Raw genomic sequence first — 22,364 nt, forward strand, 5'->3', positions numbered from 1 at the left:
GAAAGGGACTATGTCAGGGTTCAGTATCACAAGCTGGGTTGTTTTGGATAGCTGAATGACGTGGAAGATAGCTTCACTTTCAATCCTGCCCCTTCACCCAGGAGACTGAACTTGCAATGGGAATATTTCCCTGTGAACATTTTTGTTGCCTCTTTCCGAACAGCTATATTTTAATTTTCATCATCATCATCATCTTTCTTGTATCAAACAAGATCATTCGAGTACGAGGGGTGACAAAAAAAAAGTGATAAAAAAAGATAATGGTTGCCTAGTCAGGGTATTGAGAAGATGGGCTGGAGGACCAATGGACATATAGAGTATTATTGCAGTCACATCACAAATACAAGCTTTCATAAAACAAATTGCAAAGAAATAGGTTTTGATATCGATGTTGGTGCTACCCAACTGGGAAAACACAGCCGTTACCATGAGTCTTATTTGACCAGTAGCCAAAGACAGTTTATTGAATAGTTGCTGTCAATGAACAGCTCGTAATAAATTTTAGCTGTCAAAAATGATGGAAAAATGTAAGTATATTTTTGAGAAAATGGCAATCTGCTTACGGACAATCTGGGCATATTTGGTACATTGGATAAAGTATACATTGTGAATCATAGTTGTTCAGCTCTTTTAATAGTCTGGAAGTCTCTTAGGATTTAAAGCAAGCTGAACAACTGACAATCTTGGAGGAATTCAAGTGTGGTTTTATAATATCTGGTTCAATAGACTGAACTGGATCACTCTCACTTGCAATTATATGTTTCACCAAGCATCTGGAAGCTTCATTGATGTTTATATTTTCCTGCAAGTGAAAGAGAAAGAGTGGTTGATTAGTCAATATTAATTACACCATGCCACATATTTCCTGTGTATAATTAAACTTTTCTCTAGGAAACATCAAAAGTTTACTTTCCTTAATAAACAACTTTCAAAAATTGACTGTATTGAATAATGCTCACTGTAGTTTTTAAGTTATTTAGGATTTATCTATACATTATGATTCATATCTCCTTTAAATTATATGCAGAGTTCATTTGAAATTACCCCAAACTATCGGCAATTTGATTGCTTCAATAAGCTAAACAAATGCCAGAGGGATGTTAAAGACAGATGCCTGAAGTAAAGCTCTAGAGTCCCTATTTCACTGCTTGAATAACGTTTACTTTGCTTTTCAAATTATTATCTCTCAGCAACTACAGGACTTACTTTTTAACACCTCTTCTATCATTTCAGGAAGTTTTCTGTATACAATGCTCACAAGAAAACCTGTGATGAACCAGATTCATGGAACGAATGACACAACCTCAAGTTATTAAAAAATGAATAAAAGAAGCTCTGTATCATTTGGAGTTCTTACTTATTCTTTCACTGAGGCTGACTTATCTCCAACGTACGGCTTCAGATGAGCTGCATCACCATTGGTTTGCTTTGGAAGACAGAAATCCTCACTGTGAGGGTTTACGAGGAAAGGCAAAGCACGTCTTTTTCTACACATGCCTTACTTCAACAGCACATCTAACTTGCAGCACCCCTTACTCTGTAGAACAAGCAAAGCTGAAACAGCCGGATTGGTGAGACACAGCTCAGCACAGCATATAAAATAAGCAGTAATACTGAGTAAGGATTTTTTTTGTCAGTGACAGCCACCAGTATGTTTGGAATGAAAAATCAGGCTCTCTGGCATAAGAGACACTGTAGTAATCAAAGACATTGATTACTTATTCTACATGACAGGTGATGCAAACTTTGCTCTAGCTTCAATTCTATGATTCTATGATTCAATCTTCTGGGAAATCATATCACACCCCCACATACACAAGTAGAGAAGCACATATAAATATATATATATATATATGCACAAACTGTTCTTGTTCCACAAATATTATCGTCTTCTTTGCAATTTAAGACTGACCTGGGTTTCCAAGCTGAATCTGGAGCCTTTTACAGTGCGACCATAAACAACCACGCACACAAGTCTACCTTCAGCAAATGCTTAGCATTAACTCAGCATCACTAATAATATAACCTGCAAAATTTAATTTGTGAAACAGGTTTTTTTGCATGTATATGTTCAAAAATAGTGAGATGAGAAGTTTATGTATGAAGTTCAGCTATAAGGAAACCAAAGTTCATGTGTGTGTGTTTCAATACAGATGGTACAATTATATGAAGATTAAAAGCTGAAGGAATGGATTCTGCGAGGTTGATTTCTAATCCCCCTGAAATCAATGGCAAAGCTCCACAAACTCCATTGACCATCATTCTGCACTACAGTAAAGAGCTGAAATCTAGGCATCTCGCTGAAAATGTTCATTAGTGCCAAGATTTCACAGGTTTCCTCAACTACACAAGTGAAGATGAATATTCAGATTTGACATGTAAAGAATATCAGTTAATAGTAAAAGCCCAGATCTTTAGGCAAGCCATTTACACACTGACCCCTAGAAAGAAATAATGAGCTGGGAATCAGCTCTGTCCTGAGATGTTCAAATGTTACTGCATCACATGTCTCTCTCAGACCAGACAAGCAAATTCCTCAAGCACGCACCAAAAGCCTTTTTCAGAAAACTGTGAAATTTTATTAGAAAAGTTAGACAATGAAAAATATCTCTTAGTACTGCTTAGAAAGCTGAAGACAAAATAGATTAAGTGAACAAAAGGACACATTTAAAAATCTTTTGCATTGTGTTTTCCTTTATTAATGGACTGATAAGTGTTTCATTTGTCCCTGTGCTGCTTCCCTCTTGGGATGACAACATGCATTTTCTCAGTAATCTTAGTGACAATCTGAGATTGTGCCTAAACTGATTAATGTTCAGATAGATAAACAGAAACCCCCTAAATCAGAGGCTTATGATCATCATTTTAAAAGAGTGGGAAAGGGGGAAGGAACCCAAGCCCAAAAAAGCATAGGATAAGTATAGGTGCACATCCCTCAACCCCCCAGGTCCATGGAAGTCCATGTGTCAGACACGAGCCTAAAAATTCAGAAGGAAACTATAGTGCTGCTTTACTTCAGGTAGAACTCAACCCAAAGCAAAAACGGATTATTAAACCTCTTTTTAAAGCTCTGTAACATTTTTGGGGAAGAAGACCAATTTAAACATGCAAGTATTGTTTTGACATGAAAAGTCAAAATATTTCACTTTGGCAGTATGGAAATGAAAAGCTTCTCTTTTTCTGAATTGCTCTTTCTCATTTTTAATGAAATTATTTATTAATTTTGACGCATATTCTTTATTTATTTGTTAATTGAATTTTGGATTGGATTTGTTGTTTCCATGGTAGATGGCTGCCCATATCTACTGAATCTTTGAAGTGGGATTAGATACAGCTAGAGATGATCACTAGATGGATTTGATAATTAATGTAAACTCCTTCCCACTGAAAATATTCTAAATATTCTATTCTACATCATCCCCTGCTCTGGCCACTCCACCTGAACAGAGATTTGCTTTCAAACCAAGCCTACCTTCCCCTCTGCCAGGGTACCATCCCTTCAGATGTGCCTGCTGAAATTATGTGACTTCTTTAAGCAAAACATGCTGGTTTGCAAGGATTTGTCATTTGCCCCCGTGCAAATAAATTCTGTCTTTTGTTCTGTATGAGAGGAAAGGAATAAAATGTCCTGTCCATAGTGTGTGTTGGATCAAAGGTGGTTTTTTATCCCGAACATTTATATGAACCATCTACGCTGTACAGATGAAAATTTCTGCCAGGGCACAAGGGGAGGAAGGAAAGGGTGACCCCGGCAGGCAGGACAGCTTTCTGAGCTGGTGGCTAGCCCCAGCCTTCTCCCATGGCTCAGATGAAAACTGGTATGTGGTATGGATAAGAAGTGACACATTAAGTCCCTCGCTGCACGGAGACTGTGCTCATACCATCAAAACAACTTCAGCTGTCCCAGCTCTATGCCTTGGCCACTTCCCTTCTGATGCTATGGTTGCCTTTTGTTACAACCCCGATCCAATGGCATCTACCCTGTGTGTCAGGTCTGTGGATCAGACATGGCTGCATTCTGGTTTGTCTAATGAAATATTGATTTCTGCACCTCTCCTCCTATGGTGTGTTTTACAAAAAAAAAAAAAAAAAAAAAAATTCAAAATCTGTATCTGCTAGGCTGTGAAGCAGCTGCAGACGGTAGAAGGCAATCTACTGTCCAAACACAGACACCCAGAGACCTGGTAATTTTAGAGAGCAGGAGGTGTTGAAAGGCAAGGAGAGAGAAAACGGAGCAGATGAGAATCCACCCAACAAATACAAAGAAACCAACAATCAGAGCATAAGGTTGGACAGAGAGCAACAATCACAGGCACATTACTGATTGTACTGAAACATGGATACAGCCCAAATTTTGCCTAAAAAAAGAAAGAAAATAAAGGTGAGACAACAGAGTGAAATTATGTCTTTCGGTAGGCTCTGTGTTGAAATGCCTTGACTGTCATCTCCCATATAGCTTTTGTTCTACACAAGACACCACAGGAATTGTGTGTGATGACTGCTGTAGTTCCAACTCTTCCCTTCCCTTCCCTTCCCTTCCCTTCCCTTCCCTTCCCTTCCCTTCCCTTCCCTTCCCTTCCCTTCCCTTCCCTTCCCTTCCCTTCCCTTCCCTTCCCTTCCCTTCCCTTCCCTTCCCTTCCCTTCCCTTCCCTTCCCTTCCCTTCCCTTCCCTTCCCTTCCCTTCCCTTCCCTTCCCTTCCCTTCCCTTCCCTTCCCTTCCCTTCCCTTCCCTTCCCTTCCCTTCCCTATCCCTCTCCTCTTTCTCCTCTCATGTCCTCTCGTCTCATCTTGTCCATACTTCCTTTCATGTTCTGAGCAAATTCTTTAGATCATACTGAGAGGTCTAGTCCGTATCCTTGCTAGAGCCACTTCTGAACATGGAAATGCTCAGGGCTTATCTAGCTCTTGCCATGGTGCTAAATGCATCTATAGTGCTGTAGCTTTTGTTTTTTTCCCAGCCTTCTCTGACATCACTTTTACCTTCACAGTTCTCCAAACACTGGGGATGATCTGTCTACTTAAACTACTTTTAAGGCTGCTATTACTCAGCACTGCATCCTTCACGTGTTTATCTTCACAGCATCTTCCTGTGATAGGGAAGTGCTGCTATGGCTATTTCTCAAATGGAGAAAAAGCAGAGCCCCAGATAGAAGAACCTGCTTGAAAGCTGGTCCAGCACATGGTAGTTAGCTGGAGAGTGGGAGATGACATAGGTTTAAGTCTTCTCATGGTAAATTAAGAACATAAAACTTCTCTTTCTCAAGGCTGGGGAAGGTAGGAGAGTTTTTACTGCACGATCAGAAAGTATCTCACCCACTCTACAGTGTCTCTGTTGCTATCAGTTCTCCCTGTTTTTGCTCTACTTACAATGACAACCTGATTTAGGCTGCTAGCTTTTATGAGACCCTATCCCGGGCATCTCCCCTCACCCTGTGGTTCCTAACACATTTCTGTGGTCTTTGTGCCTCAGTAAGTTCCAGTACCCAAGAGATACTGTCACAAACAGTGATGCAAAACCAAAGTTGTGAATCCAGCCCTAAGTGATTTACCCTACATCAACGTGCCAACACCTGTCAGAGCAACAACCTGAACCCAGCTCCTGTGAGGATGGCTCTATACTTGAGTTGGTCTTTCTCTTGACCCCTCAAGAAAGAATGCAAAAGTGAAAACCAACACATGCCACTCTTTATCACCAAAGCAAGGCAAAGAAAAGAACTCTGAGCAATCTCTGAAAGGCAGAAAGGAACACTGGAAGACAGAAATGAAACTGCCATTTGCTTTGTAGATAGATCGCCTTCAAATGTCTGTTTCCAAAGGGCAGTTTTAGAGAAAGGATTGCAACTTAGGGCAGGGAAGTATTGTTGCATGATTTAAATCCTTTGAACATATTGCTGTGGGAAACAACATAGTCCTGCAATGCAACAATCAACTAAAGGGAAAATAAATGCTTTACTAAATGTGTCTCAAAGCAATACGTAGGCTTAGCAAGCTTCCTTGCATTCGGGATTGCTTTGCCCCTGACTGTCAGCTCTAATGCATATGCAGGATGTTAACATTAGAGCATTCCATTTTAATGTATGAAATAAATCCCCTCAGACTCGACTGCCTTTTAGCTCTTTGCAGAGGAAAAAAAAAAAAAAGCCTTTGCTAGTTTTATGGGCCTGTGCCTCTTCCAAACAAAACTCTTCTTTCTTTGTCATGCAGATATCTCAGATTTGTCTGTCTGGTTCTTTTCTGGTATAAAACTGCACCTTTTCTACATTTGGGTTCTTTTCTTTGTCTGAGTAATCCTGATGCTTCTGAGTCTTACCTTGAAAATCAGTGTGCAGAACAACATGCATGGACACTACCTAACATGGGCACTTGGGGAGGCCCAAGCCAACGCTGCTTAGAGACATGACCTTAGACTCTACTACTGAAGTTAAGGGAAATCAACCTCCCCTAAGTAAACATTTACAGATTCTGAAATATCCTGGTATTAGGTAGGAACCTTCTGAGAATCACACAGTTTCTGCATTTTATTTCTATAATGCTCTAAAATCCAGGAGGAGGGATATGACTTTCAAGATGTTTTAACACTGGAGCCAGCAATCTGAGGGAATGGCTCCACATGCTTCCTCAGCAGAGCTCCCTTGGAAACCGCTGGCAGCAAAGCCTTATTAAGATGTTGTGCTGTACTGCTGGGGTTGCCTTCCCAGGAAAACACAACCATACAAGTTAAAAGCCTTTCAGGTGCATGAACATGAAATTCATGGATGTGAACTGCTGTGACTGCGATCCTAAGAACAAGATAACTTCTGTAATTAAATTCTTAGAGCTGGTTGGATATTCTGCAACAAAATTGTTGGGCTAATAGACCTCGTAGGTCCTGTCTGACCTCAATTTCCAGCTTTTTGGCAGAACTTATATAAATTATCTGATAAAAGTTACCCAGGAAGCTATAGCACAGCTATAATACCTATAGGATGATCTGACACAACTCTTTTAGTTACAAGAAACAACCTCTACAGAGGATTCTGCATGGAGGGACTGTATATCTGCACTGAAAGCTTCTGCCTTAGGTGTGAGCTTCATTTCTTGGATTGTGGCAGAAGCTGAAATATTTTCTAAGGCTCTGTATGGTGAGATTGGTTAGACCTTTTTTGAGTGAACTAAAGAGACAATGTAGGGAGCTACACATCCCTAACTGGGCCTGGCAGTCTCAAATAGATCGCTTTGGTTTCAGATCTGCAGATTAGCTGTAGCATGTCAGCCTAAATCAAATACATGTCCAAACCTTGTTTGTCTTTATGGAAATTGAAAACACATACCCTGTTCCTCTGCAAGTCTACAGTATAGCTTGTGTTTTTCAACTTTCATAATAATTCTTCCAGTCAGGAAAAAAAAAAAAAAGAGTCTCTGATTTAAATAAGGGATTGTTGAACTTGAGATTGTGCACAGAGCTCACTGGTAAGACAAGCAGAATTGATGTCTTTGCTTTATGGATGAAGAGGCTGGCTCAGAGCAGAGAGCGACTTTCTGAAGGTCACTCAGAAGATCAGTGACAAATAAGACTTCTGATTCCTTGTCCATCTTTGAGAAGTATGACACCCTGTGGGTTGCCTGTCAGACAAAAGCTGCACAAAAGACACCTTATTATCCTTGTATCCAAGAGGAGGAAAGATTCTATAACTTCCTCCTATCTGTGTCTAAATAGCCCAGAGACTCTGCTCATTCATTCTCCAGGCCACAATGAACAGCAGACAGTGAGCTGTGTGCTTAGCCTTGTTTGGTAAGGACCTGAAAAGCACAGCTCCAGCTCTTCTGGGCAATTTGGATAAAAAGTGAATGTCTTTTCACCTAATTCTGCATTACTGACAGCAGAATTACAGGAGGGAAAAGAGGAACTCAGGCATAATCACAGCACAGCTATGGTTAGTCATAAGGTATTTCGAGTTGTTTCTGAAGAAGGTATTTTCGAGCACATTTAGTTTTGCCTGACTTGCCTGTTTTGATGCACAAGTTCCGTTTTCATTATAAAGTGATAATAAGCTTGAGATTGCTGCTTTTCTAATCCGAGTCAAAAGCTCATCTCTTTGAATCAGGAATGGTGAAAACAGTTTAAAGGCTTTGAAATGTGAGTGGAGCTCCCAGCTACTCCAGCCACATGCTGGATAATTAAGTGTGTGACAGGAAGGAGAAATTTCTTCCCTTTGAAAAAGTGCATCTTTCACAATAGTTGTGGTCATGAAAATTATTAAAGAATTTACTGCTAGAGGCTATTTCCTGAATATCTGGGGATGTGCCTTTGAGACTGCAATCAAGATGAGCAAACTAAATATTAGAGACCAGAGTCTCCACTGGACATGTGGTGATATGTATAACTTAGGACTATACTGCTTGTGCTGCTGCCCAACAAGACCCTTCTTAAATGGCAAACTATCAGAACATATTCCTCTATTTTATCAGGAAGCAGAAGATTGAAAAAGACTGAGTATTTCCTTTAGAGTAATGTAGGAATCACAACTAATACATAAGAATGCATTAAGTGGCCCGAATGTTTTATATTGAAGTTGTTAACTTAAGAAAAACAACACTAGGGAATAGTACAGTGATGCTTTCTGGTGTAATCTGCCAGTGCTACAGACAAAAATTCCAAATCATTGACAGCTTGAAATATGGTAGGTACATATATAGCAAGCTGCTTTCTGCGAGGCAACCAGACCTAAAAGATATATTTTTAAAAGTAGTCACCTTTGTTTTTCCAAAATGCATAAATCATATTCAGTTTGCTCTGAAGGCTATAACATTTCCAAGCACGTCTCCAGAAAACCTCTGGAGATCTAATTATTCCAGGATACCGCAAAAGAGAGTTATTACTTATTTGAACTGCTAAAATCGCTAGCTGCAATATGATGATTTCTCTGTCAGTGTTATTCTGCTTCAGAAAAGTTTCTATTCCTTAAAAAGAGTTTCTATTCTCTATAGCAAACATAGGTTTTTATATTCCCCAGACCTGAGTTCAATTATTTAAAATGCCCTAGGCTGAAAGAACACCAGATACATGTACCATCCAATATTTTAAAATAGCCCAAATAATAACTTTTGTTTAGAACAAATGCATAGGTTCAGAACTAGGGCCATGTGGGGAAATTGAGCTAACTTAGCCTAAATGTTGTTATTCTACCATCTTTAGCAGAATTAACTCCTCTTTTCATCATTTTAGCGTCAGGAGCCTCAATTCTGTGTGGAAAACAGGTGTGGGGAGGGCAGAATAACAGTTCCTAGCCTTTATTCTATAGCAGCAGAGAACAGTCTGACAACAAAGTCATGTGTCCTCAAGTCTCATGGCTCCCTTCACAGTGGTTTTTGAAGATAAGTCTTGTTACAGCTGGATTCCTTTCTATTTCTACATGATTTCACTGGTAACCTTAGGGCTGGTTGGGTTTTGAGTTAAATAAGGTAAGAAGAATCTACATATTTCCTATGGTTAAACTAACTCAAATCTTAATTCTGTGTGACTTGGAAAAACTTGGAAAACTTTTCCGCTGTTGTAATTTTTTAACACTTTACATGGCCTTTATACTTCCATAGTTCTGCCCAAATCTGGCTCCATCATCACAGCAAAACCGCTCAATTGTTTGTATGTTCATTCTCTGCAATGACCTACAACCCTTTGCAAAATAAATGTGGCTGTTCTTTTCAAGCAATGGAGGGGTGCTTTCTGGGGACTGGTGTATGGAATTCATGGTACAGATTCCTTTCTCATAGGCCAAAGAGCAGTGAGCAGCTGCATGACTTTGCTAATTCAAACCTAAAATAATGAAACTATATCACTGTACCCTTTAAACAAGGGTCCATCCTGTTCCCTCTCACTCTCTTTCAAACTCTTTTAGATGCAGGCATTTTAAAACAATCTGCTATTCATTTTCTCCACATGATTTTTGGGGTGGTTTTGCCCTCAGGCTTCAGTTTTCAGTGAACTAGTTCTTGTCCCCAGGAAATGTAGACTCATGTACACGTCAGAAATTAAGAAGCTGAAGAAAACAGCCACAGAGTGCTACACATCACTGGTGAACTGGATCCTAAGTACTCACAACCAGATATTTCATATTATTTGTGACCTGAAAGACAACTAACAGAATATTCAAAAGTACCATAATATGTGTTAATAATATATAATAATAATAGTTCTGTAATAATCCCCTAACTTTCCACATCTTCTACTGACAGCTGCCATTCCAAATGCTTCACTCTCTGAGGTGTTTTGTGTTGTGGGTTTTTTTCTGGAATAGCTAGCTCTCTGCCATAATTATAATGAAGAAGCCAATTTTAGAGATCTTGGCCTCTTTCTTTAACCGGAACTATACACTGTCCATAGCAAATGTTAGGTTATTCTAGACTGGAACACTGCATTCTGGTGGCCTCATCCAGCAGAAAACCACAGACCTGAAATCAAGCCAGGTCCTGCACATGCAGGAATGGGAAGTACCCTGTTTGTAGAGCAAGATAATTTACACACTGATTTACACCAAAATGGCATTTTGAAGAAACAGTGAGTAGTTCTGAGAGCCGTTCAGTAGGAAACCAAATACACCGATCACAGAGAATCAGGGAATAGTTTAGGTTGTAAGAAACCCTTATAAATCATCTAGTCCAATCCCCTTGCAGTGAGCAAGGACAACTTCAGCTAGATCAGGTTGCTCAGCACTCCATCCAACCTGACTTTGAATGTTTGCAGGGATGGAGCATCTACCACCTCTCCAGGTAACATTTTCCATTGCCTCACCACCCTCATTGTAAAAAATGGTTTCCTTTTATCTCGCCAAATCTACCCTCTTTTTGTATAATGTCATTACTTCTTCTATCACAACAGACCTTATTAAATAGTTTGTTGCCATCTTTCCCCATTTAAGTATTGCAAGGCTACAATCTCAGCTCAGAGTTCATGCAGTGCTTGAGGCAGTCTAGGACATGCTGCTAGTCACTTGCTGTCGTTTCTGCTGATCACAAGCAGGACTTCTTTTAAATACTAATACTTAAAGAAGGTGTCAGGACCAGAAAGGTAAAATACAAGGAGAATCATAGAATCATAGAATGGTTTGTGTTGGAAGGAACCTCAAAGATCTAGTTCCCTTCCAGCCATGTGCAGGGACACCCTCCACTAGCCCAGGATGCCCAAAGCCCCATCCAACCTGGCCTTGAACCCTGGCAGGGATGGGGCTTCCACCACCTCTCTGGGCAACCTGTTCCTCATTCAAATTTCTTCCTACAGGATAAACTCCAAAGGTTCTTAGTAACTTTCATAAAGTGCTTAAAATAAATTAAACAATTGAAAATAGCACTTTGGCTTTCAGTCTACTAATAAACTAGGTCAAACCAGAGCCAAACTGTTTACACTCAAAATATCCAAACATTCCCCAGAGCTGATAATGATAACGCCTGCTTTCATAATCAGAGTATAATCACCGTAATATACATTTAGTTGTTGTATATACATTTAATTGTTGTCTTCAAATCAATATTTCAGATGCCAGCTCTCCAAATCTTGCATGTGCTGAGATTATCTGAGATATCTTAAATTGATATACGGAACCAGAGTACCTTGGGCCCTTAAAATCCAAATGCCCTTTCAGATTTTTATCCGTTACCTCCATTTTCTTATAGGCCTTCAGGAAATCTGTGCAAAGGCAAGGAATTGAATCTCAGAGCATCTAATCTGGCACTTTGACCACTGATCCTTCCTTCCTCTCTGAATATGTGATTTTTTTTTAAAGGCTTCTGAGAACAAGAGCTTATAAGAGTAAGCATTGTACAAGCACTATGACAGACTGACTTTTTCTGGAATCCTAACACAATAAAGCTATTGTGTCAAATCAGCATTTCTCAGGAAAAGTGGTTATATAAATATTTAGAGATAATATTCACTGTTAAGAATTATGAAAAACATCATTTATAAGAGGTAACTTTTGTGCCTTGCCAAAGGTCGCCTTCCACCCCAGAAGTAACTTAATGACCATTACATACCCTACTGCTGGCCTACCATATTTGAGCATCTTCGTTTCAGACTGTTGCATATATTTTGCTTTGCAATAAAAGGTCGAAGTGTGACATAAATGTAATGATATACAAATTTGCCTTTAATTAATTCTACTGAGAGAAGATTTCTTTGCAAAGTACACATTTCAACTGTGTAAATTACTTTAGGAACTAACTTCTCTGTACTTGGAGAAAGATTTAAAAAGAAATGGAAACATTACCTTGGCTGATGTCTCAAACCAGCCCACAAATCCATTCTCTTTGCAGAACTGATCCATCTTGATGCCGTTGTTCATAAGAACATCTATTCCCTGGTCACATTTGTTTGCTAAGAGGACTGTTGGCACAGGTTTCCCATTTGGAAGAACCAACTTAGAGTCCAAATCTTCTTTCCATTTCGTCACTGCTTCAAATGTTGCAGGTCTTGTCACATCAAAGACAATAAATGCCCCCATGGCCTCTCTGTAATATACCCTGGTCATGTTTCCAAATCTTTCCTGACCTGTGATGAAGAAACCAGGAGGGGAAAAAAACAAAGACCACCCTGTAAAAATAATTTATTTTAATCTAGGTCAATATTTTGCATCGTAGGTTTTCTAAGAGAACATCACTGAAGATAGGACTTCATTTTGCAAGTCTCTGGAAAGCTACTCTTTGCCTAAAGAATTATAAGTGCCATGCTAGACTCATTCATATGAAAATTAAAGAGTGTATAGCATGAAAAAGAAGATTTAAGCCATCACCCAAGGAAATTTAATAACTTCACGACAAGCTTGAACCTCAGTGTACCATCTTTTTAAGCTGCAAGGTTTCTAGATCCATGGACAGTTCGAGCATATGTTATAGGATTTTAAATGGGAGTCAGAAAAGGTCTCAATACCAGATTGGAAGGTCCTTGACAGAGAATTTTGTGCAAAACTGCTAACACAATAGATCTGCTTGTGCATGAAGAAGATCCTGCACATTCTCATACAAATGATAGCAATCAATAGTAATATTATTAATCTCTGGAGCCATACGAGGCACTAGAGTCATTGTGAATTTACTTTTACTGGCAAACTAACACACAGAGGTAATAAAGGTGAATTTTAAGCCCTGCAAACATGGAAAGTGTTCTAAGTAATCACAGCAGTAGCAAAATGAAGAGCTGAATCGCTGCAGTGAACAGATCTGGAAAGGAGACATTTCACACCAGATCTGTTCAGAAGCTTTATGGGTTTAGTTGCTGAATTCAAAGTGATTTCTGGGAAGTTATTTACAGCATTTTTGAAGAACTAACAATATGTTATTATATTCAAACATGGACATTTGTAAATACCTATCATTTTATATGATTAACAGTGTAAAAATTAACACACTTGACGTCAGGATGTGGTCTGCGGATCAGCTGTGTGTTTGTTAATATATATGCTCTTTTCATGGGAAATTTGGAAAAAAAATGTTTCCAAGAAAGGAAATAAATTACACAGACTTTTTCTTGAAGTGAAAAAAAAAGATAATTTCCACTGATGCCTACTGCTGTGATCCACAAAAGGATTATAAATTCCTGAAGCATCTCACGACCACAGCATTCTTTGAGCAAGACAACTCTTGTATTTAACTACATGCTTCCACAGCTGAGAAAAGGTGCTATGAAGACAGACACTTTATATTCAATGGAAACCTGTTTCTAGCCTTATTTTCTCATTGTGTGTAATTTTGAGTGTGTTAGGAAGACAAGAAGATTGTCAGTCAGCCCTGACCCTAGGAAGGTTACGTGTAGGGGTTTTATCTGATAGAAACTGTGCTGTCAAATGTAAGGCTGTGTTGAGAACTGAAGAGTGCTGAGAGTGTTGAGGTGCTGGAACAGGCTGCCCAGAGAGGTGGTGGATGCCCCATCCCTGGGGGTGTTCAAGGCCAGGTTGGATGGGGCCCTGGGCAACCTTGTGTAGATCCAGGCTTGGAGGTTGGTGGTCCTGCCTGTGGCAGGGGGTTTGGAACTCTGTGATGCTTGGGGTCCCTTCCAATCCATGCCATTCTATGATTCTGTGATTACTGGGCTTCTAGACCATCCACAATGGAAACGGCACTGAATGCACTTATGGGGTCAACGCCATCTGTTTCTGGTGTTTATCCTTGGTATTACGCACTAGCTGTTGAAGCAAGAAGGAAGCCCTTCACATGATACAGAAACAAAAAGTGGATGTCTCTCCTCTCCAAATTCACGTTGGGTTTTTTTTTACCTTAAACAAAACATTGTGTCCCATTGATAAAACAAGATAGAAATACATGATTTCTGGGAAATATAAGGTCATATTAAAAATTTCTAATGGCTATGGCTTACTAAAATGTCTTATGATTCTTGTCAGTGGGCTAATCAGATGAATGGCTGAGTCATGTGCTATTCAATAATCTCCTTGTTGAGCAATTTCTTTTCATCTGTATGAAGGTACCTTCAAAAAAAGTTGAAGCCTGACTAGAAACTTAGCAGTCAGGCAAGTGGCAACACATACTGTTAGCCTTTGATGTGTAATGGATTTCAGCGATAATTTACAGTTCTCATGCAAAGTTCTAGAAATGCTTGCACTGTAGAAGAGAGGCAGATGATGCAAGAACAGCTAAACTTGGGCCTTATGCTTTTATTTGGATACATATCTCTAAGATAGGTAGGTCATGTTGTCATAGAACATGAACCATATTGTTAATTTGCAGCATAAAATTATTCATCACAAACAATTAAAGTTATTAGAAGAATAAAATGCTTTCATGATGTGGCCTTCTGGTTAACAGTGTCCCACAAAGTTCTGACAAATGGTAGGACACTGATGTCTCCTCCTGCTTCCAACTGCTTTTGCAGATACCTAGTTTTTTTTCACTGCACAGAAAAGCCACCATTTGTAAAAAAAGCTTCAAGCAGGAGGACAGAGTTCACCAATTTCCATTTTCAGTGACTTCAAAGAAAGAGAAAGAATGGAGCTGCTGGCGGTGCCTAAACCCTTTTTGAAATGGTCGTTTCCCTCATCAGTTGTAATTAATAGATGAACATACTTGAAGTAAGGCATTATGCAACTCTGAATGGAAAAAGACATGGTTTGTAAACCATGGACTTTCAGTTAATGTCATTTGCATAATGGTGTTACTTTAATTTACACTGGTAAAACAGTGATATCTGGTGTTTGCATTGTGCTTGGAGAGCTAAATATTGTGCCTAAGGACTCATTTTTTCCAAACATTCTCCCTCGTGTGAACACATACCTCTCTTAATAGATGAGGTTCCTGAAACTTTTTCACTTAGCAAAACGACTCCTGAAAATAGTGACTGTTTGATGTATTAAAGATAGCAGAATCTGGCCTTAGGTTTTCAGTAACACAATGGCTTAGGCAGTCATTAGACTAGAAAATAGATCAACCATTAGGCATTCAGTGGTATCTCACAGGCAGCCTTGAACATTAGAATCTGCTGGGGAAGATGGAAGCATCAGAGAGTTGTGAAATATTTGTTTGATCTGCCCATTGTACTTCACTGCATCCCTTGCAAGGCCACTATCATCTAGCATCAAACCCCAGGAGTCTGATGGCCTTTGCCCACTGAGATGGTGCTTTATGTTTGGATTCAGCAGCCCTGGTTTAGGTTCAAAAAAAATTAACTGGGTGTATCTAAGATTAGGGTCCTTTTGTAGTTCGAGACTGAGAAGAGATATCTAGAGGACATCTTCTCAGCAAGGATAGACATTTAATAGGCAATGCAGGTATTTAATATCTGTGCTCAAACCACTGGTGAGCCCAGGATAAGTAGCTTATGCTCAGACAGTTCCGCATAAGGCATCTAATTGTTAAACCAAATGAATCCTACACAGCTTTGAAGTGAACCCAGTGAGACCAAGGTGCCAAAGTAACAAGATTCCCATGAAAAGGAAGGGCTCCATGTCTGAATGACACCTGCCTGCACATTTATCCTCATCTCAGTGGCACCTCTGCAGCGGGGAAAGTTATCATTTCATGGCATAAAGCAATAAGCAGCTGAGTTTTCAGTTTGTAGAACTGCACCCCACATAAAGCTGCCAGCATGACTTGGGCAGAAAATTACAATTTCCATTAACCACTATCATCTCTAATAAAATCACAAAAACTAATGATGATGTGCTAGAACTCAGATAATTTTCAGCATTGCACCCACAGTATCAGAGATATAGGGCAAGGTAAAAATCAATTAAAACTGCCTAATTCCCAGTTTTACAATGGATTTTACTTCTTGCCACTACACCTAGTCCTAAAAAGATAAAAGCTTCTGGGAACCGCTGTGCTTTACAGGGGGACTTTACCCAACACTGAGAAGCTGGACACACAGAAGATTGAAACTTTTTTTTTTACCTTTCCCATCAAAACAACTTCCATAATTTTCACCCTTGAATTTCACAAGTTGAATTCAAGTCATTGCCTTTATGGATTGAAACTTAGGCAAGGCTGGTGGTGCTCACCACCCCAGAACGTGAAAAAGCAGGCTGTCAGCACTATCAGGCCCACCACAAACCTATGCTGAAATAAACCCACCGCAGCCAGGGACTTAGGCATGTTTGCAGAACAGTAATTTCAAGGTAACTTAGCTTAGAAATCACCATGACTATCTTATTTATGCATATGTACTGCAATGCTTAGCAGCCACTAAAAGCCTAAATCGCTGAGGATGTGCTATGCCTGGTAATAGTGAACAGTCCATTTACTCCTTCTGGAGCATAATAGTCTTAAAATCTTGACAACTGCAGAGACATTTGACTATATCTGTGCAAAGACTGCTGTTTCTGAAGGTGAACGTTGCAGGGAAAGGAAATGAAACTGTTCTTTCACTGCTGGCGTGGTGCAGATGTCTCCAGTGCATTGGCCCAGCACTTGGTGAGATGAGAAGCAGCCTTGTAAAAGCGAAACATGTATTTTTGGTAGCGATGAATTATCCAGCCCACACATAGGCAGCAGGAGGGATAACAGTGGTGCTGACATATGAAAAAGTAGCAGGGGAGGGGGGAAGGCTCTGATGTGCTGCGCTCTGCCCTCCCCTGCCCTCGCAGAGTTGCTCCCTGCAGTAAACCTGCAGCTAAAACTGGTCTTCGGAGAAATCTCCAGGCTGTGTGGACACGAGACAGACACAGCAGCACTGAAAGCAGCCTTACAGAGAGGTGAAGAGCAAATACACCTGGATCTGCCATCTGCAGTAGTTGGTTTCTTCAAAAGCGGTCCCAGCCTGCATCTGCAGGCCCACCCCCACCATGGCGGCCTTGGTCCCATATGATTAAGGGTTTCTTTTAAAGCTTTCCTTCTAAAAATCTGTTAATGAATTTAAAGGACGCTCACACAGAGGCAGCAGAAAAGATAAGGAAACAACAACAAAAAACCCCAAAACACTGAGGAGCAAGGTTTAAAGATATATCACAGGGCAGTAAAGGTGATGGCACACTTTGAGGGACAGAAACACCAGAAGTGAGAATTCGGGACATTCAATGAGACACAAATGGAACTGTTGGGAGGATATTAAAGCCAAGGAGAATTTTAAGATGTACATGTCCTCCCACACAGAATAGTGACAATTCATTCTCTTGACACTTTAGACATTTCACTGGATCAGACATAAATTCATAATTTTACTGCCAGTGTGTTGCTACAGATATCATAACATCATAAACTGTGAAGCCTTGTCCAATTATTCCTGTTTAACATCCATTGCTTCAGGAATATATTATCTGTTTAAAAAATTCAAATTAATATAATGATGTTAGATGCAGAACCTATCTTACCCCTGACTTATTTTAAAAATTTTATCCTCATTTTTCAGCATTTAGCTATTAGATCTTACTATAGTATTATTTACCATTTTAAAGAATACAGAAAATTATGTTACAGAAATATAAACTACATTCGACTATGAAATTAGATGGCACTAGATGAATTAAATTTGCTTTTTCCTCTTAAGTCTTAGTAAGGGTAAACTGTGTGGTCCTACCACAGCTGCAGTATGTCACTCTTCCCATGAAGTCATCATGTATGTGCATCCTACTAATAATGTAAATAAGCTTGACACCACTTTTACTCAAAACACTTTTGAGAAAATTATTACTGTATAATGGAGGGGGACAAGGGGTTGTTAGAGCTGAAACTATACCTCTACATATATATTTATACACACACAAACACACACACATATAATACACATACACGATAGTGAATGGGGTTACATCTGGCCAGCAGCCAGCCACAAGTGGGGTTTCCCAGGGCTCCATTTTAGGTCCAGTTCTTTTTAACATTTTCATAAACAGCCTGGGCACAGGACTAGAGGGTGTTTTAAGTAAATTTGCAGTTGACACCAAATTGGGAAGAGCTACTGACTCTGTTCAGGGTGGGGAAGCCTTACAGAGAGACCTGGACAGATCAGAGAGCTGGGCAATCACCAACAGTGTGAAGTTTAACATGGGCAAGTGCCGGATTCTGCACCTGGGAAGGGGCAACCCTGGCTCCACATACAGACTGGGGGATCAGAAGCTGGAGGCCAGCCGTCCTGAGGGACGAGAGGCATGAGCCAGCAGTGTGCCCAGGCAGCCAGGAGGGCCAACCACATCCTGGGGTGCATCAAGCACAGCATGGCCAGCTGGTCTAGGGAGGGGATTGTTCTGATCTACACTGTGCTGGGGCGGCCTCACCTCGAGTCCAGGGGGCAGTTTTGGGTGCCACAGTACAAGAGGGACACAAAACTCTTGAAGAGTGTCCAGAGGAGGGCAAAAAAGATGGAGAAGGCTCTGGAGGGGAAGTCTTATGAAGAGAAGTTGAAGTCCCTGGGTTGGTTCAGACTGGAGAAGAGGAGGCTGAGGGGAGACCTCATTGTGGTCCATGGCTTCCTGACAAGGTGGAGCAAAGGGGCAGGCACCAATCTCCTCTCTTTGGTGACCAGGGATAGAACCTGAGGGAATGGCATGAAGTTACAACAGGAGAGGTTTAGGTTGGACGTTAGGAAGAGGTTCTGTACTGAGTGGGGGGGGTCAGGCACTGGAATGGGGTCTTCAGGGAAGTGGTCACAGCACTGAGCTGGACTGAGTTCCAGAAGCATCTGGATGATGCCCTCAGTCCCATGCTCTGACTTGGCTGGCCCTGTGTGAAGCCAGGAGTTGAACGCGATGATCCTTAGGGGTCCCTTCCAACTCAGAATATTCTATGATGATTCTGTGCAGCATTTGCTTCAACTCAAGATGTCCTAAATGCTAAACCAACATCCTTCAGCCTGGTTAGAGACTGAAATTTTATTGCTATACCCCCCAAAATGAACATGACATAATAATAGAAATTCTGCCAAAAGAGAGAAAATGTTCTGAGACTGGAGATTTTATTTTCCTCCCTCCCCTCACATCGTCACACATTTCCACTTTGCAAGTGGCGATATATGACCAGCCACAGCCAGGATAAAACTTTTCCATTTCCCCCATATTTCTAATCGGTTTTACTTTGCTTTCATTTTTAAACTACTTTTTTTTTCACTAGACAGATATGTTCTATCTGATAGTTCCTGTGCCAGCACCATGCTGGGCTGAATTCAATGCACTGCTTACAGAACTCAGTTTCTATGTGCAGCCATCAACAGCTAAAGCTCCTCTCATAGAAGTCATGAAAATGAGACAGCAACTCTTTTTATTACCGACCACTGTCTTGACCTTCACAGAGATGCTCTGAATTGAGCGATTCATATGAAATTTAGTACTATGTTGTAATTCTCTCTGTCATGTGTGATAACTCCGAAAGCACGCTAGTCATTCAGTACTACAACTTGGTGTAATTGCTTCTGCAGCCTGACTGAAAGCTACATCATATGATCTGCCAGCACATGATTAGTAGTGCAATAAATCTCTGAAACAAGGCATGCAAATACATTCTTCAAGTCCCTGATGCCTTCAGAATTTACTATTAAATATGGGGTTTTTTTGAAGTTTTGCTGGATGTCTATGTATTTCTGGTTATAACTGGTTGGTGGTGAGCAACAAAAGCAATGCTCTCCCCACTGTCCCAACCTTTAACAAGGAAAACTGAGCATACACGTAGTTAATATCATAAAACCACAAGACTATAGCGATGTGAAGAAAAGACAAGGTTGTGCATGTTTTGCATAAAGCAGTGTTGTTGCATAAGTTTTAGTACCTTGGTGCCAAATTCAGAGCTCAGACATGAGGCAGCTAACTGGAGAAGAAAGGCACTCCCTCCGATGATAAGAATGTCAAGAATGTTCTCATTTCACTAGTTTTACGCGATGCTGGTCCAGACTCGATCACTGAACCCACATCTCAGGCCACGGGCTGGCACAGTTGCCTAACAGCTGACACGGTTTTCACCTCTGTTTCTTACTTAACAGAAGCAACTTATGAATTTTAACTGAGCTTTTAAAACACCCTCCTTTTTACTTGTAAACTCTTGTGTTGCAGCTGCCCTTGGATTCCTACACACACTAAATGAAAAGTGATAACTTACAGCATGTGAAATATGCCATCAAGATAAACTGGACTGAACAGCAACGGTTAGATTCTAGCAATAGGGATAGCAAAACAAAAAGCTGTGGTTCTACTTGGAAGCCAGATATAAAAAAGCTGAAGCACTGACAGCAACAATGTCAAATTTGGTGGGTTTTAATTATGTAAGCATGCAAGGATAGCTGGAATTCTTTATCCCTTTTCTCCCCGCGCAGAGTAAATTATATTATCTTTTTTTTGCTTGATGTTGGAGTAAGTACAAGTAAACATGAGTAAATACATTTTTAACAACCAGGATTATTGCCAAATGGAAACACTTCTCCTTTCAAAGCATGTCAGAAAGTGTTTACATTTCATTGGGCTGAAGGCAGGAAGGAGGAGAGAGAGGGAGGAAAGGAAGAAGGAAAGTATTGCTATAAAGTAACTCAGTGATACCTTTTCCTTTTTTTTTTAAAACTATAAAAAGAATTTTAACTCTCTTATTAAATCACTCATCCACCAAATTAAATAGATGTAACAGGAAATTCTTGCTGTTCTCCTTCCCATCTTATGGAGACCTATTAGTCTAATGAGGGAAGCTAAACAGTGGCAGCTGTAGGGGAAGAACCAGGGCTGTTGGAGAGAGGTGCCCGTGTCGCTGCATGTGTCTGAGGGCTTGGGAGAAAAATCAGACGCTTACATCCCTTGCTTAGGGTCTGGTGGCTTTAGGGAAGCTCCAAAATGTCAATCTGCCCTTGAAGTTTGACCCCTTCAATCTCCTCTCCCTCACCACTGGTAGCTTCTAACGTAAGGATTAATCCAAACGAATTTGGGTCTGTAGTTTGCATTGTCTCCGGACTAATTAATGGAGCAAAGTGTCCTCCTCTGTACTCACCCGCAATATCCCAGAGCTGCAGTCGTACCACAGTCTCAGCATCCCAGCTCAGCACCTTCAAGGCAAAGTCCACCCCAATGGTGGCCCGGTAATGGGGGGAGAAGTTCTGGTGGACATAGCGTTTGATGATGCTGGTTTTGCCCACTCCCAGGTCCCCGATCACCAGCAGCTTGTAGAGGTGCTCCTTCTGATTGTGCTTCTGCATCCTTCCTGTGGCTGCGGCTGCTCCCTGCGAACTGATTGCATGCTCTGCCCGAGGAATCCTGCCAGCCCGAGGGGGAGAGAGGGAGTGAGGAACCAGGGAGGGAAGGAGAGAAGGTAGGTGGAGGCTCTTTCCCTTTGTACGGAAGCAGGATCACCAGGTCCAGCAGGCAGCCCTGCTGGGAGATGAAGTAAGCAAGTGACTGGGGGAAGAAAGTGTCCCAGAAAGTTTTGTGCATGTGTGTGTGTAAAGGTCAGCACGAGGTGTGTCTGGGATTAGTCTGGTTACTAAGGACTTTGCAGGAAAATTCACACCACAGCCCTGTTCCCAGTTTCACTCCTTGCTGGAAGGGCAGTGTTTCTGTTGTGCACTAGTTTACTTGCTTTTTTATAATCATTGTCTTCTTGGTGACAGTTTATCATCCCTCTCCTTTTTTCCAGACATCTTTAGAATGACAGCCACTGCAAAAAAAGCAGAAGTCTCTTTATCAGACGTTTCATACCTCCATTAAAGTATAAAAACTAAACCAGTGTGACTTTAACTTTGGATGTGATTTGGTCAGTGCAAATGCAGGTATATCTCTAGAAGTGGTAATTACAGCAGTATAAAGCATCTTTACATGTGTCTTAGGACATAGGAGGACTCTATGAATTTAACAGATACATATTTTTAAAATTCATAAACGTGATGGTCTGTCTGTAAGCGCACACACACATCTGCTGAATGCAGCACACAGCTTATGCTTTGTTTTTTTCATACAACTAGCCTCTACAATGCAAAAAATCCAGATTTATCC

At 40.6% G+C, this 22,364-nt stretch overlaps 1 protein-coding gene across 1 annotated transcript; it reads right to left on the bottom strand.

Moving 5' to 3' along the window:
• Nucleotides 1-649: 649 nt before the first annotated feature.
• RAB38 (RAB38, member RAS oncogene family) lies at nucleotides 650-21,622 on the bottom strand (the record flags this gene model as incomplete). Its single annotated transcript, XM_084272534.1, has 3 exons — nucleotides 21,367-21,622; nucleotides 12,240-12,520; nucleotides 650-802 (listed from the first exon to the last, which is right to left on the bottom strand). Exons 1-3 carry the CDS (start codon nucleotides 21,569-21,571, stop codon nucleotides 650-652), a joined length of 639 nt encoding a protein of 212 aa, XP_084128660.1. The 5' UTR covers nucleotides 21,572-21,622.
• Nucleotides 21,623-22,364: the final 742 nt, after the last annotated feature.

This window comes from Gallinula chloropus (genome assembly GCF_964237585.1).
Source record: "Gallinula chloropus genome assembly, chromosome: 1".
NCBI classification, from domain to species: Eukaryota; Metazoa; Chordata; class Aves; order Gruiformes; family Rallidae; genus Gallinula; species Gallinula chloropus.